The 27,218-nt window shown below is 40.4% G+C and overlaps 4 protein-coding genes and 1 long non-coding RNA gene across 5 annotated transcripts; 1 reads left to right on the top strand and 4 right to left on the bottom strand.

Annotated features, from left to right (window-relative positions):
* Positions 1–1,207: 1,207 nt before the first annotated feature.
* LOC118433871 lies at positions 1,208–6,005 on the bottom strand. The gene is made up of 2 exons (XR_004833629.1): positions 4,615–6,005; positions 1,208–4,473 (listed from the first exon to the last, which is right to left on the bottom strand). It is a non-coding gene; the product is annotated as an uncharacterized LOC118433871 (long non-coding RNA).
* Positions 6,006–9,872: 3,867 nt separating this feature from the next.
* On the bottom strand, positions 9,873–11,996 carry LOC110842196 (retinol dehydrogenase 11). Its single transcript, XM_022087907.2, has 3 exons — positions 11,004–11,996; positions 10,338–10,930; positions 9,873–10,249 (listed from the first exon to the last, which is right to left on the bottom strand). The coding sequence occupies exons 1-3, from the start codon at positions 11,209–11,211 to the stop codon at positions 10,073–10,075; spliced, it is 978 nt and encodes a 325-aa protein (XP_021943599.2). The 5' UTR covers positions 11,212–11,996; the 3' UTR covers positions 9,873–10,072.
* Positions 11,997–12,130: 134 nt separating this feature from the next.
* LOC118433890 lies at positions 12,131–14,429 on the bottom strand. Its single transcript, XM_035846336.1, has 3 exons — positions 13,858–14,429; positions 13,282–13,602; positions 12,131–13,220 (listed from the first exon to the last, which is right to left on the bottom strand). The coding sequence occupies exons 1-3, from the start codon at positions 14,176–14,178 to the stop codon at positions 12,423–12,425; spliced, it is 1,440 nt and encodes a 479-aa protein (XP_035702229.1). The 5' UTR covers positions 14,179–14,429; the 3' UTR covers positions 12,131–12,422.
* A 1,014-nt stretch (positions 14,430–15,443) lies between these two features.
* LOC110863175 (phenolphthiocerol synthesis polyketide synthase type I Pks15/1) lies at positions 15,444–25,129 on the top strand. Its single transcript, XM_035854733.1, has 8 exons — positions 15,444–15,771; positions 15,846–15,961; positions 16,034–16,374; positions 17,494–17,841; positions 17,924–18,674; positions 18,751–22,772; positions 22,856–23,956; positions 24,077–25,129. The coding sequence occupies exons 1-8, from the start codon at positions 15,611–15,613 to the stop codon at positions 24,875–24,877; spliced, it is 7,641 nt and encodes a 2,546-aa protein (XP_035710626.1). The 5' UTR covers positions 15,444–15,610; the 3' UTR covers positions 24,878–25,129.
* Positions 25,130–25,420: 291 nt separating this feature from the next.
* Positions 25,421–26,833, bottom strand: LOC110857519 (regucalcin). The gene is made up of 5 exons (XM_022106110.2): positions 26,553–26,833; positions 26,257–26,463; positions 25,968–26,183; positions 25,793–25,905; positions 25,421–25,731 (listed from the first exon to the last, which is right to left on the bottom strand). The coding sequence occupies exons 1-5, from the start codon at positions 26,722–26,724 to the stop codon at positions 25,489–25,491; spliced, it is 951 nt and encodes a 316-aa protein (XP_021961802.1). The 5' UTR covers positions 26,725–26,833; the 3' UTR covers positions 25,421–25,488.
* Positions 26,834–27,218: the final 385 nt, after the last annotated feature.

Raw genomic sequence — 27,218 nt, 5'->3', positions numbered from 1 at the left:
GCTGAACCGATTGACTTGAAATTTTTACCATATGCATATTGGACAAAGTTAGGAAACGAGTTCGAAGATGGGCGAAATCGGTCAAGTGGTTGACCGGTGGGGGTCATCGGAGTGGGTGGGGTATTATGCACCAAATTTCAAAATTGTCGTAGAAGGCTAAAATTGGGTACAGAGGTTGCTAATGGCTCCTAATAGATAAAAATGACTTTAAGTTTGAAAAATTTTCATCTTGAGGGACCCTATGGGATGACCCATACTGATTTTTCAAAATCGTCATAAAAAGCTGAAATTTGGTAGAGAGGTTGCTAATGGGTCTTAATAGAAGAATATGACGTGGAATTGGTAAAATTCTTATCAGGAGCGACCCTATGGTGTGACCCATACCGATTTTTAGAAATTACTTTAAAAACATTAAATCCGGCAAGGTCATACCTAATGGCTTCTCATGAAAGGATATGAAGTTAAAAGTGAGCGAATTTTAACCAGAGTGACCCTGGAGGGTAACCCATACCATTTTTTAAGTTTAATTTTTTCCATCTGAAATTTTGTACGAAGGCTAAAAACCACTTCTTGATAGCAAATATAGCTGTGGAAGTTCAAAGTGGTAATATTATGTCGGTCAATTCGGAGAAAAATTTAGAAACAGCTAGGACTCACGGAGTCAGGGACTCTGTCCCTGACTCGGGCTATATGGAGTCTGCACTGTAGGTTTTTATATAATGTAAATATTTTATTCATCTGAAAAATTTGCATACATCTGTATGAATAATGACATCACTTTAGCTGACTCCAATTGCTTAGTTGTTCTTGCAGTTACTCACTATAATTAATGAATAATGTATAATACTCATCAGAGAAAATTATTTTTGTCTCAGATTTCTTAATTTGGAGTTTACAGTACACTTTCTCTCATTATTAAGTTTTCTTAAAAATGTAATACACTTAATGCAAACATATGTATATAACACTCCTGCGTACATGCTAAAAGTACATTTAAGTATTTACCTAAAGTACCTACAAGAATTAAGTATTTAATATCCGACCGACAATAAACCTTACATTTTTTTAAACCAACACATGTACACTGTGAAATCACTAAGAAAAAATTTGTTATGACTTTTCATGAAATGACATTATCTACGATCATTAACAACTACCTACATATTTACATGCACAATATCGTATACATACATATTTAGAGTGTTGCATAAAAAACTCCATATGAGATTTTCTGGAATTATTTGATATCAGAAAATTCAGCCTTGACAATCGTGATAAGTATTTACATATTTAGAAAGATACCTTAATAAGACAAGAAGTTGACACCTAGCGCGGAACATATTTATTTAATTGACCTAGTATTTCTAACTTTTTGAAGCCTAATGCCTACTCATTAATTTTACCGTGTCGTTAATGCGACTCAAATGACGGCAGTTAGTGAAAGAGAATACAAGCAAGTCGATAATTTATGAAATTCTTGAGAAGTGCATGACACCTCATTTGAAAACATGTTTTCGTTTTGTATTTGATGACCTATTTCTTTAAACATTTAGTATATTATTGACACCGTGAAAGGAAACTACTTTCGTTGGGAAAATGTTGAACTTGATGCATTTTTCACTAATTTTAATAATTTTTCACGCTCACGCTCTACCGAATTTTCCATTTTGGAAAATCCCAAACTTTCTCGACGGCTATTCCTTACATTACATTACAGTCGACTCCAACGAGACGTCAAATTGGGCTACTATTATTTTTCAAAGTTGATGCAAAAATAATATTAACTCCCCTTTTGTACTGGATTCAATATCGTCGCGGAATTTCTCTGCAAGTCGATACCACTTTGGTGCGCTTCTTAATAACTCCACCACCGTAAAAAGTATATTAACAAAGCCCACAAAGAAGTTTTTTACCCGTATAATATCATTTATTCTCACCGATTCGAATAATTTGCAGTCTCATTTAGACCAAATTCATTACGCAATGCTTGCTTGCAATGAAAATCCTTCTTTTATTTTCATTTATCTCGACAACCGCATACATTCCAGCCGTTTTATAACAATTAGGGCAGATTACTCTGTAACATCGATATTTGTAATTTTTGGTGCTGAAACCATGCAAATCCCGTGTATCCCATGCGACCCCGATTCTCACCTTCATTCAGTACCAGATAACCTTTCACTTCATGATATCAGCATCGTCTGGAGTCATCTCAATGCAAATTTACAATCTAACCTCGTCGCTCATTACAACGCTTATCCCATTCCTGGAAATCTTGCTGACGAATGTGGTCCTCACTTGGCTTGGTTTCATTACCACCACAGACATTGCGCCCTCGCGCTTTTGGGGATTCGGCATAATTTCACCCACATATCGACAACTTTGTACTATTCTCAGCAGAAAAAGTTTGCTGGGAGGCTACTCAACACATTATCATTTGGAATGATTGGCACCTCATCGTCAACAGTCGACCACTTCTTTCCCACCAGACCAACCAACACAAAACATGTTTGGCACATTTTTGGAAATGAGTTTTATGACTTCAAATTTGCCACTGTGACCAAATATTGGAGAACGTTGCGTGGACCAGAGGAATTAACTGCACCATTGGATCTACCCACTTGGACCAGTCTCCTTATCAGCATCGCCGGTATACTAGCATTGTTGAGACTGAAGCTCGGCGAAAGTTTTGAAAATTCAGTATTTTGGATTTTCTCAACAATCATGAATCAAGGGAGTGACGATATTTCAATCACCTCTTCAAAATCTACACTAGTTTGGATTACATGTTGGCACTTTGCCTGTCTTTTGCTGAATACTTTTTACCAAGGTGAAGTTTCTCCAAGCTTGACGGCGAAATTTCCACCATCAGTTCCTCTCACGATGAACGAATTGCTTAATTCAGGCCTGAGTATTTTGACAACTTCGACAATTTCCATGAGCAAAGACGGGATGTCTCACGTTGCCTCAGAAATTATCGAGTCAATAATTCCCGAGTATATGGATTCACTGGAGGATGACAATGCACAAGTTTTTCAAAGTATGAAAAAACTGAGAGAACAATTAGTCTTTGCGACGTCGGGGAGTTCTTACAAAAATTTCGGCAGTATCACCAGCAACATTTCCGACTCGTTGCAAGTCACGTTAACCGATCATAAAGCGAGACTGGATACTTCTGAGAACATCGCAATTCTAGATTATACCGTTGATCTGGAGCATTTTATTCAGGCGATAGAATTGCTGGGGAAAAGAGTGGTGGTGAGGAATCATGCCACAATACCATTCCTTTTAATTATCCCTGTTATTTCACAGAAGAATTTCATCTCTCAAAGATTTTCCAAGACTTTGAGTGCTTTAGAGGAATCTGGGATTTATTTGAGGTGGTTGAATTTGTACGAACTCGGTTTAGAATTGCGGATAGTGAAGGATACGATCCGAAACGGTAGTGTGCACTTTTTCACCCAACAATTCTCACCCCACAATTTTCACTCGACAATTCTCACTCCGCACCAATTCTCACTCCACAATTCTCATTCCCCAATTCTCACTGTTTACCATTCTCACCCCACAATTTTCACTCTACAATTTTCACCTCCCAATTCTCAACCTATATCAGCTATTAAAATTATCTTTGTACATACAGTGTCATACCACAAAATAATAATCCAACCTCAAGGTGGTTGCATTTATACTCTATCCACTCTCTATCAAATTTTAAAACCCTAGGCAAAACTTAAATTGTCTCACTTTTTCGCCAAAATATTGTATGAAAAAGTAGATTTTAATACATAAATACCACTAACGTGCAGTTTATGTTGGGCACTAAATATTATGGACACATTTTTCGCCGAGCACTAGATATTATAGACATTTTTTTGCATAAATTGTCCCGGTTTTAGTTAGGACAATTCTATTAAAAAAAATAGTCACACTAGTTTTAAGGATATCTATCTCAATGTTAACCGTCGCATTATTTACTAGGAACTTTACAGAGGATTTAGTTTTCATTTACAAGTTTTATTGATAATCCGAACCAGCATGGCTGGCCTCCAATGTTTTCTAATTTCACTTTTTGTCATCCTAATACATAAATCGAAATATAGAATATATTGTCGTTTTGTGACATGTTTCAGCAGAGGTTGAGCATTGGGGAGTGAAAATTGTCGGGTGAGAATTGGTAAACAGTGAGAATTGGGGAATGAAAATTGTGGAGTGAGAATTGGTGCGGAGTGAGAATTGTGGAGTGAAAATTGTGGGGTGAGAATTGTTGGATGAAAATTGACACCGAATCATCCGAAACAAGGGCAAAGATCTGTATTCTAGATTTTATGGGAAGAAAATGGTAAGTATGAAGGAGAGAGGAATTCTTAGCGAGGAGGTAGCAGTATCTCTGCAAGATATTAAATCATTTTTTGTGTTGAGTGCTGGGTTCGCAGGAGTAGGAATCATAGTGATGATAATTGAGATAGTGTACTGTAAATAAGAAAGAAGACACTGATTTAAATCAATATTTATCAGGGTACCTTAAAGTATATCAAGACAATCGTTAATGTTGATTGACTTATCTTTAGCACTCTAATTATTGATTTCATTCCACAATTTCTTGCTATTTACCTTCAGCTTTCCAGATTAGTGGACACAATGAATTCGGAAACTTGAATACAGCAGCGAACATGGATTTATGATTCAAAACGCGAAATGAATAACATGTAGTAGAAAAAAATACTTTATGAAATACCAATCCATGCTACCAACAGACATAGATTATAAATACGTAGATATATAATGAAGCTGAATATGCAGCCGAGAAAGGCATAAAAAATGACGACGTGATAGTAACGGTAGATTGACAATATTAATATTAGTGCTACTTAAATATTCAAGGTAGGAAACTTACGTATTACACACTTACATATATTTAGTTTTATAACTGTCGAACAATGAGAACTAAGTAGATATATCGTGTATGCGAGTACTGGATACAGTGGTCATATTTATTTTACTTTATGACACTTTACACTAAATTTTTGTGGACTATCTAAATGCGTGTACATATTTTACACGCATACATACGTCTGCAGATTACCTTAGCTCAATCAATTCAGCACTTTGACTGGAAATAAATAGTAGAACAATATTACATATATTTATTCTGTTGCTATCAATCATTTGTGATGATTTTCAAAGAAATCCTTATCTTTCCAAAACTGTTACTTTATTTTATTCTCATCCAATTGAATGTTAGACATTCGATATCACATTTGGTCAATGACACTGACTTTTCAGCGAATAAAAGTATATCCCAACAGTCTCAGTTTGTGGATATCGGGCCGTTTAATAGAATTTTTAAGTATGGACAATTAATGCAGCAACAATCTCAGACTGTTGATAATGTAAGTCAATAATATATTCAATTCACAGCAAATTACCGGTAAACTATGCTTTTAGCGTTCAGAAAGTCAAGTGTGTATGTGAGTAATAATTTTTCGAACAGGTATTTCGATGTATGCGAAGTTTTCCATGTTTTCATATTCTATTCAAATGCTATTTTTATAAAATTACTGTACGATACACTTTAATGACATTTCTCATATGTCGTTTATCTACGGAAATTCTGTCACCAAAAATTCAAATATCTCAATTTCTTAAGAGTTTTTACCCTTTGTTGGTTTACAGTGGTTGAACCAAGGCAAGAATTCAACTGGAGAAATGACACTGCCGGCCAATTTTAGATCTGTTATTCAGGTATTTGTCGTTTTCCTAGGTGACCTCATAGGACGCTTACGTTCAATTTACATGCATTACGGAATCAACGCTGTGTTCCTTTTCCACATAATTTCAATATCTATTATCCTGAGTCTTGCTAGTTTACCTGGCATACTAAAAAAACTGGAGTACAATCGTGACTTAATTTTCGATCAAATTTATTTAGATCGGTTGTGAAATTGTTAATAAAACTACATTTAAAAAACAGCATTCTTCGGTGAGGGTGCGACTAAAAACTTTTAAACAAGAGCATTGCACAAATTTTAAAATTGAATATTATCAACTTTTGCCTCACCGTAGGCATTTATTTAAATGCAAAATCATTTTGGACCCACGGTGAGGCAAAAGTTGGTAATATTAAACTTTAAAATTTGTTCAATGCTCTTGTTTAAAAGTTTTTAGTCGGACCCTCACCGAAGAATGCTGTTTTTTAAATGTAGTTTTATTTTCTGGTTTTGGTTGGAAGTTTTTTGTTGGTTACCAATAGCAATAAGATAGATAAGGTGCAATTTTCATATGCGATTAAGCAGCTTAAACGGCTGCAGATACCTCCATCAAAAGTTTCTCATTTTTCAACCGATTTTGCTCGAACGTATCTTAAATGGTGCGTAATCAGTGCCCGCACAATAAAATCAATATCAGACATGATCATTGTATGGTAAAATTGAATTTCCGGTTCATTTTAAAGTTTCAAAGGTCCTAAAATTCTTGTAATATTAGAGTTTTGCCAGAATAAAATTGAAAAGACACTAGATTTTGTAATTGTCTGATTTTTTTGTTTCAACAATTTTTCAATAAATGCAACCGTTCGAGCTGTGGCCGTGGCGGAAGTTTTACGACCCTGTCTTGAAAGCATACCTTGGCTTCGCCGTAACCATGCGCTTTTCTGTCGTGAGGGTAGCCCTTGGTTACGTTCCTCACCTCAGAAAAAAGTATTGACAGCCGTTTATTTTACCGACATTGGCTATAAATATTTTTAGACCTTGTTCAGGTTTTGGTTGTATGTATTTAGGATGTGAAGCAGACTGACAATATGAGACAAATTCGACGCTCTTGTTCTTATTCTCCTTCATGTTTTAAAATTTGTAGATAAAGAACGTCCGGGAATGAATGGGAATGCGCGCTCTAGCGAGTATATTGACAAATCAATAAACCCGCGAACTATAATAATTTAAATTTCTGAAAGCCCACTTCATTAGGGTCAATTTGGTATATCACTCTTAAATTTCAAAAATGGATAAGGGTAGAAGAAGCTTGTTTGAAAGGGAGCTGTTAGCAAAACGAGTGATGGAGTTCTACAACACGACAGCCAACCGAGACTCCAAGGTGACCTGGAACTTTTTTAAGCAGGAAGGAATTCCAAGTTCAAATGTGTATTCCTACATAAAAAAGTTCAAGGATTCCGAAAATGTGCAATTCAAGAAGCCAGCTGGTCGTCCGGCGAAGCTAGCGACCACTCGAGTGAAAAATAGAATTGAAAAAATTTTCAAAACCAAGCCATCAACGTCAGTAGCGGTAGCTGCCAGGAAAGTCAAAATTTCCAAAAGCTACCTGGGGGAAATTAAGGTCCATAAATTAGGAATCAAAGCAAGGACCAAAAAACCTGCACCAAATTACAAGCCCGTACAAGAAAGTCGGATCAAGGATTGCTGTCAAAAATTGTTGAAGAAAATGCGTGGAAAAGTAGTGATCCTGGATGACGAAACGTATGTTCCGGTTGACCCTTCAAATCTTCCAGGGCGTCATTTTTTTCATAGCTCGGATCCCTCTGAAGTGGCTTATGAAGAAAAAGTACGAAAAAAAGACAAATTTCCAAAGAAATATTGCATTTGGCAATGCATCTCCAGTCACGGACATGTATCAGACCCGGTAGTTCTCGAAGGGAATATCAATCAAGATATTTATCTGAAAAATTGCGTCAAGGCTGGATTGGAAGCATTTATTAATAGGTTTCACAAAAATGATAAAGTTTTGTTTTGGCCTGACCTCGCCACTTGTCACTATGCAAAGAAAGTGACCGAGTACCTCAGAAAGAAAAATATTGATTTCGTACCAAAAGATATCAACCCACCTAATGTACCCCAACTCCGCCCAATCGAAAAATTCTGGGCACGTTCTAAGTCAGTATACTCCCGGCTTCAAGATGTGCCTGACACCTTTCGAAAATTCAAAGGACGATGGAAGAAAATCACCTCGGAAGTGGCAAAAACTTCGGGAAAAAATTTAATGAAAAATCTTCGCAAGAAAATCGAACTAGTCGCCAACGGGGGTGTGGCGGCCTTAGCTATTAATTAAATTATGTAGGTACGTATTTGGTATTATACATATGCAAAAAGTTTAAAATTCCGATAACTCATTGTGATTTTATGACCACATTTTCAGACCATTCCCATTCATTTCCGGACGTTCTTTAAATTAAATATTGCTGCGTTACGTATTCTTAGTTTTTGGAACTTCCAGATAAGAAATATCGACAATTTCTTAGAACAATTAGAACAATTAGAACAATCTTATTTAGACCAATAAAGATTAGACTTGCATTAATTATTCAGCAAGGAGTTACATATGTATCATCGATTGCAAATATGTAAGTATTAACATACGTACATATTTGCATGCGATACCCATTTATTTATCGATTATTCCCGATATGAATAATATTCTCGGGTATGCTAGTTATTTAGGTCTGCTGTAAATGTCACAAATTGTGAACTTATTCTCGAGAAACTTTAATTGTGCAATCTTTTGATTTAATAAACCAGGGACCACAACGAGTTATATGTATATCATCCCGTGAATTTAATATGTATGCTCACATTGATACATACAATTTTGATTTATTATTCAACAGCATACCAACGAGTTTTTTAACTATTCTGGTCAGAGCATTTTTCATTTTGACAGCATTATCGTAAATTTTTTTCTAAGCCCTCAGGCAACTTGCACCATATTAGAAAAATGGCAAAGTATTTTAAAAGTTTTTGGATATGTCATCAATTCTTAACTCATTGTGTACTCCGAATTTTGTCAATCAATGAATGAGAATCGTTTTCAACATATAAATCTCTATTTCAAAAGTGCAGCATTAGTCAGCCAATAAGTTTGAGGGAAGACAAGAATCGATTTCTGCTAACTTACAACGGGGCCCTTGGAAAACTAAAGTTCTTTATTGTTCGGTTTGTCATAGTTGCATTTGGACTTTTTTCATGTCTTTTCATTGCCATTAGTAAATTATACGGCTATTTTAGCTCAATTCCGTTCTGGATTTTCTTTATCCAAATCACACTCGGAATATTTGCAACGTTTGTGCTATGCATGAATACGATACTTTATACAAAAGGAGATTTGTTCGTAGTTGCATGGCACGCCATTTTGGACCAATTACAAGAAAAACGATTTGGTGAGTCTATAAGCCATCAGTAATTTGTTTAAAGTTTGTACGTTTTAATTCTTTCTTCAGGTGCCAAATTTGACCCTGTCAGCTTTGTTCTATTAATAATGGTCGTCTCATTTTTCACGTTGACTCCAAGTTTAACCTGTATATTTGTATATTTCGAAATTGATCCCTTCATCTACATTTTACGTAACTTGCTGCCAACCAACCCAATATTTATAAACATTTTCAGAATACTAATTTGCGCTATTTGTATTTTCGAAGCGTTCAACGTATTAGCTATTATAATCCTACTTATCATTACGTTTATACTAATCATTTCCAAGCTAGTGGGCGACATCGATCATATTGACACTTTTGACAAACTTATTTCAAATTATCGTGTCATTTACATCACAATTCAGCTATTGGCACCGATTTCGTCTAATGTTTCTAGCGCATTGATGCTCCTCGGTTTAGTTGTCGGAGTAATGTTCAGTTTCACAAGTATTGCTTTAGTGAAGATTATTCCCTTTGTGTTATATCCCTTCTTCCCTGGGGTGTCCGTCTTAATAATGTATCTCGTAATAGTCGGACTTTCGTTTGGTGCGAATATTCATATGGAGACGGAACACGTATTGGGGAGAGCAAGTAAAATGATATCTGACGCCATTCCATCCACAGACGGAAAAGAAATGAAAATTCGAATGAAAACATTGAGGTGCATGAAATCGACGTGTTTTCATTGTGGCGTGGGAGGATTTAATTTCTTCTCTTGGACAAAATCAACCCAAATAAGTTATTATAAGAGTTATGTGGACTATACAATTACGGCATTATTGTCGGTTAAGCATTAATTCGATAACCAAGTGCGCAACTTTCGTATTTTGAACCTACATACTTCTATTAAGGAAAGATGTTAAACAGCTTTGACTACTCTGCATCCGGTGTCAGCCCAACCAGCGTTTCACTCAGCGTCCATACCTCCCTCGCCAAATCGTCCCTGAGCAAACTTTCTCCGGACCAGAATTTTCTCCCAAAGCGGAACAATTGTCCCGACAAGGATGCTGTTTCTCTTGCCAATGCGCAGTACAAAACCATGTCGGCACCCTAAATCACACAAGTAATATTATAAATATATTATTTTTTTCTATGTTATTAAGTATCTTGCAAAGTCATCGCCCCATAATTTTCTAACCTTTTCTAAATCCATCCCCACCACTTTGATAAAAGCCTCGCAGAATCTCCTGCCTGTATACCCTCTCAAAATTTGAGTATCCTTCACAAATCCGGGACACAACGCGTAGCTCTTCACCCTTCCCTCCCTCCTTGCCAACTCCTTTGAAAACAGAGCGTTTGCCATTTTCGAATTGCAGTACGGCATCGTGAACCAGAAGCCGCGCCAACTGTAGTCGCACATGAAGTCGTGAACTGTCAGATTGGACTGCATCAGGCCGGACGATGACAAAGTGACGACACGAGGAGCATCCGCCCTTCGCAACTGGGGGAGGAGTAGTTTTGTTAGGAGGAAATGGGAGAGATGGTTGACCCCCATGTGCTGTTCGAAACCTTCCACGGTGTAAGTCCGTCTCCTCGAGTTGAGTGATATTCCACCATTGTTAATTAATATGTCGATGATGGGAAATAGACTGGCGAGATGTCCGACACATCGTCTGACCGAGGACAAGTCGGAGAGGTCAAGTTCGACGAGACAAATTGACTCTGGACTGCACCCGGTTTCTTGAATGAGTTCGAGTCGAGTTAGGGAACCCTGATCAAGATTTCGGACAGCTGAGGAAATATCAAAGTCGATTGAAAATTTGTGCAAATTTTATTTGCAAAAAAATATTACATTTGTGCTCACCTAACACCACCACGGCTCCCCTTTGCGCCATTCCCTTCGCGACACATCTGCCCAGGCCGGAACCAGCTCCTGTGATCACGACCACTTTTCCGCGAACTGATTCCTCCTCCCATTCACGGCGGGGGAAGAATTTGTATAATATTTGCAGCACGAGTGCCTCGACCCACATGAAGATGAGCCATTGTATTGATGAGTGCATGCCCAACATTGTGTCACAAAAAATGGTATCAGTAATCGGGCGTGAACAACAATAGAAAAAGTAACATTAATGGGAAAGACTCCAGCAGGAATAATAATGATGCATTCGTTTGCATGGTTGGAGCTCGTTTAAGTAAGTAAATTATGTAATTCAACAATTGAACGCGCTTATTTCGTAGATTTTCATAGTGCGACGTGGGCACTAGTCTTGTGACTGGTAATTAGTCTGCTTATTTACTTATGCAAGGGTTCTTCCCGACAAATAGTAGTTTCCCAACAATGGGAAAATAATTTTCTGACTTGGGTTCGTTGCAATGGTGGGTGCAATTAGTGGCTTGGTAGGTGAGAATAATGGTGATAAGAGTGACTGCGTCGTACTCTGGTCAAACATCATGGAGTTGCTGGGATATTTCATCATTAGATATGTTACGCGTCAGGCGAGTAAGAAATATCCAACGACTGCAAAAAGTGGTCGGCCGACATGGTTTAACGAGGTGAGGGAAATACTCCTAATTATTTACCTAACGTCAAAATAATCATATGCATAAGCTTGAGAATATTTACTTGCATTGTTACACGAGCGTTTTAAGTATGCACGCATAAAGACGACGAGACGAGATAAGACTTATTTATTTACCAACAGAAAATTTGAGCTTGTTAGAAGTTACATCTTACATGATCTATGTATTCACTATTACTATTAATATTGGTGAAAAAGAGGAATATTTTTATAATAGCTCAATTGACTCAAATTGCCATTAGTGAGTCCACCCACGCTTTATGTATTTATTTTTGCAATTTGTATGCATGCAACTGGATAACGCTATTACGTGATACCTGTAAATGCAGAATTGAGAAATGCGAGAAAGGGTTTTTGCCAAGAAATAAAGTTTATAACCCGTCCGTGTCCAATTACTGCCTTCCAAAAATTATAACAATACTTATTAATATTTATGTAATCACACATATGTATGTTACGGGTGAATTCCTAATGACACTGCTTTCTCACAAAATAAAATTTAGTTTTTTTAGATAAATTTTTATATTTTAATAATTATATTTTCTCGGAAGATTTAAAAAATTGATGAACAATTTTATAACCCAATTATTGTAAAGTATTTAGAAGCTGCATGTACATAGGCAGTGTAGCAAATAATGAGAAGAATACTGCAAAAAATAGTAGGCTCATCAATTAATATCTAGTTTCTCAATACACATCATTCAACTAACTCTCGCCATGTCATGGACTTCTCGAACGATGGCTTCCACCATCTTCTTCGGCCTCTCCTGCGTCCTCATCACATCTTCTCTGCACTTGACCCAGATAAACATCTTTTCCCGATACCCAATAAACATTGCGACCAGAGGAACATGTTCTGACATGTCAAACACAAAGCTCGTTCTTTTAATCTCCGCCCCAAAGAAATGCCATGGTTTGGACGACAGCGCAAAATTTGTTACCGCTAACGTCGTATACGGCCCAACTTTTGGGAGATACTGCGACAACTGTAAGAAAATCCCGAAAAGGGTGACACTCAAATTTACCAAGAGTGCCGTGCATCTCTTTAATTTGTAGTCCCCGGCTAATTGAGCTAATTGTGCCTTCCTGTCTTTTACTCCAACTGGGAGGGCGAGTGTGTTCATGTACGCGTGGTTCGTCAAGGTCCCGGGATGCCCAGGTTTTGCGAGAGGGTGGATCGCACTCATCGCCAAGGGGACGGGGTCACCGGCACCCTCCATGTCCTGTCGAATCGCCGTTGCAAAAGCACACATTAGCACTTCCGATGCTGTGTGCCCAGTAGCTTTTGATGCTTTTTTAAGCGTGGCTAGCTCGAGGGTGTGGCTCTCATAAAAGTGAACCTTCCTCGAGCGAAGTTGGGGTGGTTTTATCCACGCGTTGAAATTGTAATCTTGTAGGAAGGCGATTGATAAGGCGTATTGATGTAGGGTGAAGATTCGGATAAGGTCGACAAAGTATTTTAGCCAGGAAATGGCTACCTCGGAGAAGTTTGGGGGTGGCTGTTGAGGAAATTTTTGATGTTATTTAGCTGGCATATTAATTTTTAATTGGCAGGTGTACCTGTTGCGGAGGTGGTTCAATGCCACCGATCGCGTTAAGAAGGGCGACATGACCAACCCCATCAGTCAAGGCGTGATGCACCCGGAGGCAGAAGGCAGACCCACCCTCGTCATCGACATAATTGGGAAAGAGGGTGATGTCCCAGAGGGGAGCGTTGGTCAGAAATGCTACCCGGCAGAGACCATCCTGCGCTAGTTGAACCTCCTCCAACGTCTTTACATCCGGCCTCGATCGAATGTGTGATTCCAATTTAAATGTGGGGCACCCACCCCAGAACCATAAGCCCATCCAGCGGTGCAGACTTTTTTGAAGTTCTGGAAACTGAAAATATATTTTAAAATGGTGACATATTCAGAAATAAAATTTTATCAAAATTGTCGAAATATGTATGAATTTTGGTCACAATAGGATTATATCAAACAAAAACCACAAAGCGCATTTTATTTATGTACATATATAGATACTTCGTAATAACAATTTTATAATTTTCGAAACTCATGATGAATACCAACTCAAATTTTGTAGGATTTTGAAATGTTTAAATTCATTTATAATTAAGTAAAATCTGCACCTTACCCTCCTACTATTGATGACTTCTTGCATCCTTTCAACCACATCTTTCCTCTGGATCACTTTGTCCGTATAGTGACACCCCACAACGGCATGTTCAACTTCCCCGTCCGTGTAAAAATTGTCCACCGTGGTCAGTCCACTTTCCGGAGATAGTGCCACAAAACCCGGGCGAAACCATGCCGCCGTCCCCACAGCAAGCAGTCTGTACAACAAGAGGGGGATCGCAGTGGAAAAATAGATGATAGGCAGTAACAGGTACGAAATGATGAGCAAAACTACCCGAAACCACACCTTGGTCTCCAACCAATCAATTGTCGCTTTCATGACAAGTAGAATTAATTACTTCAACGCAGAAAGTAACGACGATCGAGCTACATAAGAGCTACTGTCAGTCACGGGAAGACCTGGACCAGGACGGAATGCTAAATAGTTGAGATTGCACAATCCCGAATTTGCAGCAACAAACTTCCTTCTATCCAACAAACCACGCATTTCTTCGCAACAAACCAAATACTTAAGGATTTACATACAATTACACACTCTCATTATTACGTGCCTACTTATTTATTTACCTCGACGCCACAGCTTCCGCCAACAATACTTTAAAATGTAAAAAATACATTATTACGAACTATTAAGAATTTGCAACACCTAATTTAATTTATATAATCACAAAAATCATTATATTTCCCCATTATTCTTAAACAAATTGCGACATTGGAAAACCTTTTGGAAAAAGAGGGTTTGATTACATGTCCAGTTCGTTAAATTCACACTCAATCATAAAAGTCGGAATAATAATGCATTATATCATGCATATGTATACATACGTCAACCTAGGAAGAAATCCCAGGTACATTCTTGTCTGCTATACTGTAAACATATAATTTCGTATCATCATTAGTTCAAAGATTTCTGAGGTTACTGAGAAATTGGGACCCAATGCACACATATTTACGTGACTATAGCGTCACATCATCATTGGGATTATCTAATAAGCTACGTCACAACCCTTTTTTGGCCCTTGTTAGGTAACAAGTGTCTTCGAAGTTGCGCAATGAGATGTTACCTTTATTTTTATGAAACCGATAAGCATGCATAACCGCCTAATATATTTATTAGCACTTGCTGAACAAGAAGCAATCAAATCGACAAATTACACATAATATGCACAATTAACCAACACTGCTTACGTATTATGAGTGAAGTACCTTTAAAATCTCGAAAACCACGCAGTTTTTCCGTCATCTCATTTCCCAATGTGAGGAACCATTAATAAACTTGCATCATTATTTTCCTCCACCACAATCCTTGTATCAAAAGGAATGACCATGTCAACACCTTTTCCTTCCCAGGCCGACCTTAACCATGATAAGTTTGCCAAACATGACGGAAATTCCTCCAAATAAATAACCAACACAATTATTTATTAATATTTACATACGTCTGCTGCGTAGCTTGTCTTTTTTAAGTCCAGGAAAATCCATTATTGCTCTTCAGCCACGCCACAGCATGCGCCAATTAGTTTATGGACTAATTGAAGAGGTGTAATCTCGACCCGACTTCCATTTCCTTCACGTCACTTCACTAATAAGGCTGGGATTAAATAAGTTCAAGTGACATGAATTGAGAGATTTAGTTTGATTCCGAATTCCATTCTCACGATTTATCGGTGTGAAGTATTATATGAACACAATACTCTTAAAATATAACTGCATTCCGATTTCTGAAACTGATAAGCAAAGATTAACTAAACATGAAGGACAAAAAGGGGTCACGAATTTGGGTAGGCATTTCCAACCAACCGGACGAGATTCCATATTTGATCGAGCAATACAAGAAGGAACAAAGTGGTGAAGATGGGAATTTCGACAATGCTGCTGTCATTGTGGGATCGACGTTATCTTTTGAAGAATGGTAACATTCATACAAAATAGTCTAACAATTTGGCGATTGTAATATGTTACATAAATAATCCGGACATATTTTAGTGTACAACTTGAGAATGTGTTTGATTTCGTTGTAAAATTGGGAGATCAAACACCGGAAGAGTTCAATCTTCTCTTGTGGGATCATGTCACTTTGAGGATGGGATTCAAAAAGAATGGTGAAATTTGCATACAACAGTTTTTACTTGACATTTAAACTGTATTTAACAAATACATGAATTTACTCACAGGCATAATTCCCCACCACCAAACTAATGGTCATGTCTCCACTTTAAGCGATAATAATGAGCCAATCGCTATTGTTGGAGTATCCTGTCGTCTTCCTGGTGCTAATGATACCGCCACATTTTGGGACAATCTTCTTCACGCGAAAAACTCACTCGGACCGGCTCAAGAACGTTGGCGCCTGGACCAAGGTTGCTCAAACCTGACACCGGAACACGAGAAAACAGAAGCAGGGTTCCTTTCCTGTCCGGTGGATACTTTTGATTCTGAATTCTGGGGGCTCTCTCCACTTGAGCTGAGCTTTACGGATCCTCAAGCGAGAATGTTGCTCCAATTGAGTTGGGAGGTGACAAAAATACTTTAAGAGGACGGGTGACTGACGAAAGTTACAAAACTAACGATTTTTCAAATCGCTGGCATTTCAACAATATTGGATGAATTTTTTTCATTTTTGTTGAAAAATGATCTCAATGAGTTGTATTTTCAGATTCATTAAGAATTTTGAATTCTTTCGAAGGTCAAAAAATTGAATGTACTAAGGCCAAAGGTCACAAGGTCAAGGCTCACAGGCCCATAAATAGGGTACCATTGGAAAGGTCTCGATGAGAGGATTCAGAATATATATACTTTGTGGGGTCTGGGACCACCCCCTGATTAATTAGAAGCCAGTGAACATTTTTGAGTTTTGGTTTTGCAGGTATACAGACGTTAACACAGGAGCAGATTGAGAGTTAACATAGCACTAGATCGAGGAAAACTCAATAGTACTCATCGGTCTCTAAATAATCAGGGGGTGGTCCTAGACCCCATAAAGTATATATATTCTAAATCCTCTCGCCACGACCTTTCCAACGATACCCAGTTTATGGGGCTATATGAGATTTGACCTTGTGACCTTTGCCGTTTGCGCGTGAAATTTTGTACACTTCAAAACAATTAAAAATTTCAAAATTCAACTCATTCAGATCATTTTTCAAGAACAATTAATAAAATCCATCCACAATTGTCGAAATGCCAGCTGTTTAAAAAATAAAAACTAGGAACTTGGTCACAAGAAAATCTTGTGCGTCACACCCACTGGCTCTACAGACTTGGTTTTGGTCTCAAAATAAGCTTCAGAATATTCTTCTTCTAATCCCGGACATAAAACTTTTTTTTTAATTGTTGGAAATGCAAATTATTTTTTTTGAAAACTTTGATACATTATCTCAAACATTTTCAGCAACTTTTTTAAATGTTTATATCCGGGGGTAGACGAGGAACATTCTGGAGCTTTTTTTGAGACCAAAACCAAGTCTGTAGAGCCAGTGGGTGTGGCGCACAAGATTTTCTTGTGAACCCGTAGAATAACATGCAGCGGTATGGACGGATAGATGGCGTCGCATATTTCACCTGTGGGCTTAACTAGCTGCTCCTGTTAAGGTTCTGCTTAATAAAGTACTCCAATTAATTAATTGTATGTTAGGCTTTGGAAGATGCTGGAATTCTACCTTCCTCGCTTCACGGTACCACCGCCTCCATTTACCTGGGCCTTTGGCGGGATGAGTACAAGGACCTGATCCTCATGTCCGGCAGTACTGCAGGGGGTGAAGAGCTTCGTCGATATCTGGGTTGCTCCATGGGAAACGCGGCTGCCAGGATTGCCCACGCCTTGGGGACGCTGGGACCTGCCTTCGCGACAGAAACGGGTTGTTCATCGTCAATGTGTTCGATCGGCCAGGCCATGGCTGCTCTGCGGGAGGGGAAAACAAATTTGGCATTAGCGGGAGGGGCCAACTTACTACTGAAACCTTTTGTGTATCCAGATTTTCAGGTGAGTCGATAATAGTTTTATAATAACACGTGACACAGTTAGCATATTTAAGGACACGTCTAAACAACTGTTTTAACTGCAGGGCGTCCTATCTCCATCTGGCCGATGTAAAGTTTTCCAGGCAGACGGGGATGGTTTTGCTCGTGCTGAGGGTGCAATTTTTTACGTGCTAAAGCGAGCTAGTGACGCGATTGCGGATGGAAATCATATTTATGGCTTTCTCCGTGGTTTCGGATCTTCTCAAGAAGGTTTGAGTCGCAGTGTGGGGACACCTACGATCGAAGGAGAGGCCAGAGCAATGACCGCTGCCCTAAAAAATACTGGAGTTCGGGCCACTTCCGTTGACTGGGTGGAGATGCACGGAACCGGGACAAAGGTCGGCGACCCGATAGAGATGGCATCTACGAGATCAGCGTATTCAGCAGGAAGTAGGGACAGCCCACTTATTTTGACGTCAGTAAAAGCCAACATTGGTCATACTGAAAGCGTCTCAGGCGCCGCGGGGTTACTTAAGGTTATCCTTGCGATGGAGAATGGGACGATTCCCCCACAACTTCTGACCTCTGATTTGAATCCCAAACTTGACTTGGAAGGGGTCGAAATCCCAAAAGAACCGATGCCATGGGCTGGGAAGATGGCAGGGGTTTCGTCCTTTGGCATTACGGGAACCAATGCACATCTTATCGTGGAGCGGGGATCATTAACTTTTGCAGGACATGACCATATCGATGAAAACCCCTGTCCGGCATATATTTTGCCACTCTCGGCTAAAACTCAGAAATCACTGGAAGAGATGAAAAAGCGACATGTACACGCTCTTCAAAATTTAGATGGTTGGTAAATAATTTTTACTAAAATAAAACCGCAACCGATAAAAATGCATTACTAAAATTGTCATAATTTATGAAGATTCCTCCCTCGGATCGTACTGTTACACTGCGTCCATATCCCGGACTCACTTCCAGTCTCCTTACCGCTCCGCCGTTGTGGCGTCATCCAAGGACGAACTAATTGATGCACTTCTGTCCAACAATACATTCGAAATTGAACAACCCACCCCGCCCCCGGAATCTCTTTGTTTCCTCTTTCCAGGCCAAGGCTGCCAGTACACAGGCATGGGTCGCGGGTTGTACGAATCCTGTGCCGTGTTCAGACGCCATTTTGACATCGTGAATTCCCTATTAACTACAAAATATGGGATAAATTTGAAAACTCTCCTCTTCGAAGGGACCGAAGTTTCCTTGTACTCACAACTCTGCATCTTCGGGGTGGAATATTCCCTCCTGAAAGTCTGGGCTGCATGGGGTCTGACCCCGTCACTCGTTTTGGGCCATTCTTTCGGCGAATTTGCTGCTTCCTGCGCCGCTGGAGCACTCTCCCTACCAACCGCCCTCGAACTACTAATTGCCATGAGAACCAAATTGTTCGGAAGAGTCAACCCAGGGAAAATGCTCGTCCTTAAGGCCGACAGAGACTCTACGGACAAATTAATTACAGACTTTTTAAGCAGTGTGGGCGACTCTAATAATAATAATTGGCTGGATATAGCCGGAATTAACTCTGCTGAGCAGACCGTTGTGTCTAGCGAACCAGAGACAATTTGTGCCTTCGCGACATACGCAACTTCTGTAGGAGTTAAAAACACGGCCGTTTCCGGAGTGAGCCACGCTTTCCATTCTCGAGCCCTTGAATCTATCGGGGATCAGTTCGAACTGGAAGCGGGAACCTTGTCGTACTCGAAACGATTTCCTCAAGTGAAATACATCTCATCCGTGGAGGGTCGCCTGCTTGAAAGTGAGGAAAAAATGGGAGCCATATACTGGAGGAAGCACATGCGACAAGCCGTTGAATTTGTGAATGCCTCCAAGGCCGCTGTTGAACACGGTGGTCGAATGTTTGTCGAGGTGGGACCACACCCGCTACTTTCTCCTTTAGTAAGTAAAAATGCACCTGCTGTCTCAACCGATAAACTTGTATGTATCCCGTCCATGCGGAAAGGAGCTCCCGAACTGATCACTTTACTAGAAGCTGTTGCCTCCCTTTACGTAAATGGAGTCGATTTTCAGTGGGAAAAGGTGTGGTGTAGTTTAGGAAATTTCACCAAACTGCATAAAATCCTTCCCATATATCCATTCGAGTGCAGGGAAGCATTTTGGTTCACTTCGGAAGAAGAAGAAAGTAGTAAAAAGTTAATCAAAATGCCAAATCATCAATTCGGAAACGTTATCCATCCCTTGTTAGGCAGCGTGATTGAGACTCCGCTGCCTGATGCCCACCTTTTCGTCACCACTACAAAAGGACTCCTGCAGAGAGCTGGGGTTTGGTTGCAAGATCACAAGCTTGGAAATTTTGTCATTTTCCCGGCTGCGGGTTACGTAGAAATGACCTTTGCCGCAGTGGCACACGTTCACCCATCCGTAAAAGTGGAAGGCCTGGAAATTTTAAATTTAGAAATAAAGGCTGCCCTTCCTCTCGAACTTGAGGCCGAGATTCAAACGGTTTTACAAGAATTGGATTCAGAGCTTATCGTGTCGTTCTTCAGCAGGAAGGAGGACGGTCCGTGGAAACTGCACGCCAAAGCAAACATTGAATTTTGTAGTGAGGACGACCGAAAAGAAATAATTGTGGACCTTAGGGAGGAAAATGATGGCGAACTTGTAACAAATCTATACCACGACATGGCGCGATTGGGGTACAATTTCGGCAAATCCTTCCAAACTTTGGACAAACTTATGCGAAGCAAAGATTCCTCGGTAGCCTGCGAGTTATCCAATTACCCCGCTGACAATTGCTCCTACTTCCTCCATCCGACAATTATTGATGCTCTAATTCAAGCTCTCTTACTGACAGAGCCACTCATTTCCCTGAAGCTGCCTACAAGGATAGCATCATTGAAATTATTTCCACTTGTGCATAATGATCAAGCACTACGGGTAGAGACGAAAACTGGGTGTGCCAGGCTATTGGCAGGCACAGAAGAATTTGGGTGGAGTGAACTTGCCTCCATTTCAACTCTCGCAACCGTGTCGACAACGCTGTCCATATTTCAACAAGCCGCTGGGCTCGTCTCAAAACCAAAACTGCTGCCCCTTTACGTTGAAGAATGGAGCGAAACGGAATCAATTTTGGAATCCAATTTAAATAATAATATTTCCAGCAATGAATCGAAATTGGCATCCCTTGTCACCAACAACGTGTTGCCATTCTCTCTCACCAAGGATGAAGCTGATTCCCTTGATATGGTCGAAGCCTACGTTTGCCGTGGCGTCGTATGTGCCCTTCGACAACTTGGGTGGAACTATGCAGTTGGGAGTACTTTCGCAGAGAAGGATCTCTACAAAACGCTTCAAATTCGGGCAGCAATCTCGCCTCAATTTCTCCACAGACTGCTCCATTATGCAAAACAAGCTGGATTTTTGAAATTCCTTTCAGAATCACAAAGTTGGCAAGTAGCCTGCGATTTTACGGAGTGTGAAAATAGTGACACTAATCTTGTTGCTTACATAAATACGTTACCTGAGGAATGGTCTTTTGCCAAATTCTACTCTGCCAAACTACCCAATCTTTTGTCCTCATTAGCAAAGGAATCTGTCCTTCCTCATCTCTTTCCTGCAAACGCGTTGCAGGCGCCATATTCTGCAACACAACTTTACTCAACATTTACACAGTCAACCGGGCTACTGGCCAATCTTACCTCAGTATTTAAAACATTCGCCCACACCTACAAAGGCCGACAGCTCCGAATTCTTGAGGTTGGCGCAGGGACGGGATGTGCTACGAGACGGCTCCTCCAAATTCTTAACGGTTCCTCAACGTCGTACACATTTTCTGACATATCGCCCGCTTTCCTCACCATGGCTGAGGCTTGCTACCATGGAAACCAATGGTGTACCGTTCCAGGAGTAAATGTTGATTTTCGTGTACTCGATTTGGAGAAAGATCCAATCAGTCAAAATTTTGTTGCGGGATCGTACGATGTCATCGTCGCTTTGAACGTTCTTCACGCGACCATCGATGTGGAAGAGGTTTGCAAAAACATGCGACTACTCCTGCGCCCGCATGGCAATTTGTTAGTTGCAGAACAACATAAACCCACAGCACTGGTGGACATCGTATTCGGCCATTGCGAAGGATATTGGAGATTTCAAGATGCGCATCGAAGCGATCACTGCTTACTGGAAAAGGAGGGATGGGAGAGGGTGCTAGACCAGGCCGGCTATGGACAAACTCTCTGCGTGGAGAGCAAAGATATCGGGATGGGTGTCATAATTGCGACGAATAAGGGAAAATCCGTCACCAATTGGGTCATGATTGGAGATGATAACGAGCTTGGGGAAAAATTGGGACAAGTTCTGGACCAGGGCGGGGTCCGACTCAGGCTGGAAGATCCCCTCCCCACCGAAATCGTGTCAATGAAAGAGCAGCAGTTCATATTCATTGTCCCACAACATTCCCATGACAACATCGACACGGCAGCATTTCGCCCTGTTCTAGCTTCCTTCCTCAGATTGGCGCAGTCAGTTAAGAAAGGAAAGTTGCTCATCGTTACATTTGGATGCGCCCCAATTAAGGATGAGGAAGCCGTAATTTCACTTGGTGGACCAATACTTGGAATGTCACGCACATTAATGAATGAATGTCCGGAGGTGAATGTCAGTTGGGTAGATTTGGACCCCATGGAAAATGAGGAGTCGAGAATTTCTGAAATCAAGGCTGAACTAGAAAATGGGCGAGAAAGAGAACGCTTCATCAGTTATCGTGGTGGAGTGCGATATCTGGCAAAACTTGTGCCGATGCAGGCATCCCTTGATCTGTGTGTGCCAGAGGGTCATGTCCAACTAAAATTGCCCGAATCGAGATCGATTGCGGATGTCGAATGGATGCCAGCTCCCCAACAACAAAGGAGGAGTTCATGTATGGGTGGAAATGATGTAAGCGAAAAACTCTCTTTCTACTTATATTAAATTGCATAGACAGCGTACTAATTAAAATGTATTTGTCTCAAAAAATCTAGGTTAAAGTGCAAATTCTAGCATCCGGCCTCAACTTTAAAGACCTTCTCAACATTATGAAACCTACACCCGAGTTTTTCAATGCTTCCGGCGTGGGTGCAGACTTTTGTGGAAAAATCGTCTCCCTTGGTTCCTCAGTAAGTACGTTCTCACTAGGAGACTCCGTCCTAGGAATGAATCCAATCGCTTCGCCGCTGCCGAATTACGTCACTCTCGACGCTTCCCTAGTTGCGAAGTTGCCGCAAAATTACACCCACACGGAGGGGGCCACTTTACCCACCGCTTTTCTCACGGCGTACCATTGTCTCGTCACGGTCGGAAAGTTAAAGGCCGGAGAGTGTGCATTGATTCACACTGCTTCAGGTGCCGTAGGTTTGGCAGCAATTCAAGTTGCTCGTGGTCTCGGAGCCAGGGTAATTTGTACGGCAGGGAGTAAGCGAAAACGTGCTTATCTCCGATCTCTGGGACTACGTAATGTATTTAATAGCCGTGACCTGTCATATGCTGATGGCGTCATGGCAGCAACATCAGGTTCTGGCGTCGATCTGGTCTTAAACTCTCTGACATCGAAAGGATGGAAGGAAGCTTCTCTTGGAGTCACGAAAAAAAGGGGACGATTTATCGAAATGAGCAAATTGAATATTTGGACGAGAGAAGAAGTCGCCAATCTTCGACCGGATATTACTTATTCCGTGGAGGATCTAAGCATCGCTGATTACGAGAGAGGAGCACATCTCGCTAAAGTTATGAACGAGTGGTTAGCAGATGGAAGGCTTCAACCTATTAGACACACGGTATTCCGACCATCTGAAATAACCACGGCTTTGGGACAACTCGAGAGAGCGCTGCACATCGGGAAAGTCGTTATTGGTTGGGAGGAGATGCTATTTAATGACAGAAGCAGTTACCTAATCACTGGAGGAAGTGGAGCTTTGGGATTGGAGGTGGCTAAGTGGATTTTGTCATCGGGTGGAAAACATGTAATTCTTGCGAGTAGAAGGAGTCATAGAGTGGAAGAAGCCCTACACAAGCTAAAGACAGAGTTTGGACTCAATGTGGATAACGTTGTTATCAGGGAAATCGACGTGGCGGATGCATCACAGGTACCTACATAAATACCTACGAAAGTCTCTATATTGAATACATAGCACATAATTTAATCATAAATTTAAAATGTTCAAATCTTGTTGAAAAATGTGCTTAATAGTTCCAACTGTTCTCAGGTTGCTCAACTAGTTGATGATATCTCGCTCAATTATGCCCCAATTCGTGGAGTATTCCATGCCGCTGGTGTCCTTTCCGATGGAACTCTCCCCACCCAGACGATGACCAAAATGGAGACCGTCTTTTCCGGCAAGGTCGATGGCGCTTGGGCCTTACATTCCTCCACTCAGCACCTCCTGCTCGAACATTTCGTCCTATTCTCGTCCGCCATGTGGCAACTCGGTGGACCTGGCCAAGTCAACTATACAGCGGCAAACGCAGCATTGGCATCTCTAGCAGAACATCGCCACCGACTTGGTCTTCCAGCTACCTGTGTCGCATGGGGTCATTGGGGTGACGTGGGAATGGCTGCTGAATCTGGACGACGCATATTTGGAGTAGAACCCTTCTCGACGGATAGAGGTATTTTGACGCTGGAACATTTGCTACGAAATGGAAATAGCGCAAGGAACGTGATGGCTGCCGAACTTAGCAGCGATGTCTGTTCAGGCTGGCTCAAAGAATATGTTGAGCTGGGAGAAGAAAGTGGAAATGTGGGGAAATCAGCAGAAATGGAAAGTTCGGATAACGACGAGTCAAGCATTGAGGTTAAGGTACGCAACGTGGTGCAAAGGATTCTCCGAACTAAAGTTGTTCTGGAAGGCAAAAGGGAACTGAGAGCGATGGGAATGGATTCGCTGATGTTCATAGAACTTAAAAACAGATTACAAACCAGTGTGGGTGTAGTAATTGAAATTCCCGATACTGCCACGGTGGACGACCTGATTGTCATGGTAACCAAGGCGAAAGCTTCAACTTGACAGGGGACTGGTGCTAAGTATTATATAAATATTTAGGATATAATGATTTATTTATTTTACCCTGTTGTAATAATATTTAGGCAACTGCATGTTTTTACGGATAGATTACGGATTAAGAAATATATTAGTATAATTATTTATCATGGGGCTTTGTAAATATTAATATTTAGCAATGGTTAAGGTGAAAATTATCATGTTTGTACTGTTCGCCCTGGATAATTCTGATTAATAAATTATTGCATAATTCTGGTATGTTGTTGCATATTTCCGGTCTAGGATCATTACTGTATGTAGCGAGATATTTGTGAAGTGCATGATAAGACACGCTCCACAAGCAGTTTTTATTTGGAGCACGGCTTGAAATCATACCACAATTCAAAAGTATCTACTTAACAATTTGGAAATCATTCGAAGCCAATGACTAAATACATATAAAAACCCTTTCTCATAAATTAGAGATTGAGATGGCAATATGGAGACTTACATAATTTGTATCACATACTTAATTTATAGAAAAATTGCTGCATTCTTACTCAGAACAGAATTTTGGAAATTTGTAACACAAATTTATCATTATTTTATTGACGTTATCATTTCTCTACAAATTTAGCTTAAATTTTCCCAGCATAGCTAACCCCGGAACCCAAGCCCTTCGCCCCCACATTAACAGCTTGATACAGTTGGCCATCTGCTGGTCCAAAATCTTCTGCATTATCCGTAGGAAGAAAGCAGCTACCCGTCGTGATGTACAAGGTGTCCAAATGGGGTCCACCAAAGGCAACCGAGGTAGCTCTGCTTGCCGGAGTTTTCACGAAACCGATTTTCTTACCCACTCGGGGATCAATCTGCATAACCTTTTCACAAAAACAGCATAATCTTAACTCAATGTTAACCATACATTAAATTAATACTTACCCCATTCCCACCAAAAAAGGCAACCCACAAATTTCCATTTGCATCAATCGTCATCCCATCTGCCAATCCAGTAGCTCCAGACGTCTTAAAGTCAAAAGCAGTGCGACGGTTACCTAAATGATACGCGTTTCAAATGAAAATCACATGAAAATCTACTACACATTTAGTTACTTACTCAATGCCCCCTTTTCCAAATCAAAATCAAACGCATCCATCACCCCGGAATAGGAATCGATGTAATACATTACAGAATTATCGGCAGTCCACGCCAATCCGTTGGAAATATCGATTCCATCCACATGCCTTTTTGCAACCCCGTCGTCAAAACTGTGCAGGGCTCCCTTTCTAGCATGCTCGAGACCCTTTGTCGGGTCAACTTCCACCATGGATCCTAAAATTATGGCAATTCATTTATGCAATTATCTTCGCAATTTGTTTTAAAGTAACAAAATTGTTATCTTTACCAGCCCATAATCTCCCTTTTGCGTCACACTTGCCATCATTCATTTTATTCGTTGGCATGCCCTCTTCGCCAGTGTAGAGCAGTTTCACCTTTTCTGGAACCTTGGACTTGCCGTCCCACTCCATCACTTGGATCGTCTTATCCACCGCGATGACATATTGATTCTTTTCATTGGCGACAGGAACCACGAGTGAGACGTGGTCAGAATCTACTCGCACACAAAATATGCATTCATAAACACATCATAAATTACCCCCAAGAAATCGATCATAATTTTAAAGTTATGTAAATGCTTGCCAATTTCTACTTTGTAGCATTCTTCAGTTTTGGGGATGTAACGGAAGACAGCGTGTTTCATAATGTCCACGTAGAAAAGTTCCTCTCTTCCAGCGTCCCAGTGGGGGCCTTCTCCAAGGCCATTTACGCAAGGCAGGCTCCCCTTCACAACGGAAACGATGGGCTCACTCATTTTTTCGGGATGTTCTTTCACAGAGTTGTTAACCAAGTGCCGGCTTTATGAAGAATGGCAGCTGACTGGACCACGCTTACAGGCATACAGACGTACTCAATTACACCGTCGTGCAAAAACGATGACAATCTCAAGGACTTTGAGACTCAGACGAGTTACATAACCTTCACAACGTGATTGGGATATGGTAATGATTGTGAGCGAAGTATTCTGCTTGCTGGAAAAGTAAAGTAATGAGTCATGTTTCACAAATCACCTTTGTTAAAGTCATGTTTTCTGTCGGGCGTAATGGCATACGGAGTAACACAGTATCAAGCATAAGGTATTTGTATGTGCATACGTATACAGTAAATATTGCACGTGAGAATGTTAATACTTGCTCAACCAGGAGAGAATGGGTCAACTGGTAGATTATCATCATCACTGAAATCTACTGATCGACCTGAATCACTAACTCATCTTCAGTAGCTCAGGAGAATTGATAATGGGATTTT

The sequence above is a fragment of the Folsomia candida genome, unplaced genomic scaffold (genome assembly GCF_002217175.1).
Source record: "Folsomia candida strain VU population unplaced genomic scaffold, ASM221717v1 Fcan01_Sc001, whole genome shotgun sequence".
Taxonomy (NCBI): domain Eukaryota; kingdom Metazoa; phylum Arthropoda; class Collembola; order Entomobryomorpha; family Isotomidae; genus Folsomia; species Folsomia candida.
The sequence above is the reverse complement of the archived record's forward strand: the minus strand, read 5'-3'. Positions and strand labels throughout refer to the sequence as shown.

Coding starts and splice junctions, on each gene's coding strand:
- LOC110842196 (XM_022087907.2), bottom strand. CDS start 11,211: ATGTTGGGCATGCACTCATCAATACAATGGCTCATCTTCATGTGGGTC. Junction 10,931..11,003: donor GGGAGCCGTGGTGGTGTTAG/GTGAGCACAAAT, acceptor ATATTTCCTCAG/CTGTCCGAAATCTTGATCAG. Junction 10,250..10,337: donor TGGGGATGGATTTAGAAAAG/GTTAGAAAATTA, acceptor TGTGTGATTTAG/GGTGCCGACATGGTTTTGTA.
- LOC118433890 (XM_035846336.1), bottom strand. CDS start 14,178: ATGAAAGCGACAATTGATTGGTTGGAGACCAAGGTGTGGTTTCGGGTA. Junction 13,603..13,857: donor AAGTCATCAATAGTAGGAGG/GTAAGGTGCAGA, acceptor ATATATTTTCAG/TTTCCAGAACTTCAAAAAAG. Junction 13,221..13,281: donor TTGAACCACCTCCGCAACAG/GTACACCTGCCA, acceptor TTTCCTCAACAG/CCACCCCCAAACTTCTCCGA.
- LOC110863175 (XM_035854733.1), top strand. CDS start 15,611: ATGAAGGACAAAAAGGGGTCACGAATTTGGGTAGGCATTTCCAACCAA. Junction 15,962..16,033: donor GATGGGATTCAAAAAGAATG/GTGAAATTTGCA, acceptor ATTTACTCACAG/GCATAATTCCCCACCACCAA. Junction 23,957..24,076: donor ACGTGGCGGATGCATCACAG/GTACCTACATAA, acceptor AACTGTTCTCAG/GTTGCTCAACTAGTTGATGA.
- LOC110857519 (XM_022106110.2), bottom strand. CDS start 26,724: ATGAGTGAGCCCATCGTTTCCGTTGTGAAGGGGAGCCTGCCTTGCGTA. Junction 26,464..26,552: donor ATGCTACAAAGTAGAAATTG/GCAAGCATTTAC, acceptor GTGTGCGAGTAG/ATTCTGACCACGTCTCACTC. Junction 25,906..25,967: donor TTTGGAAAAGGGGGCATTGA/GTAAGTAACTAA, acceptor CGTATCATTTAG/GTAACCGTCGCACTGCTTTT.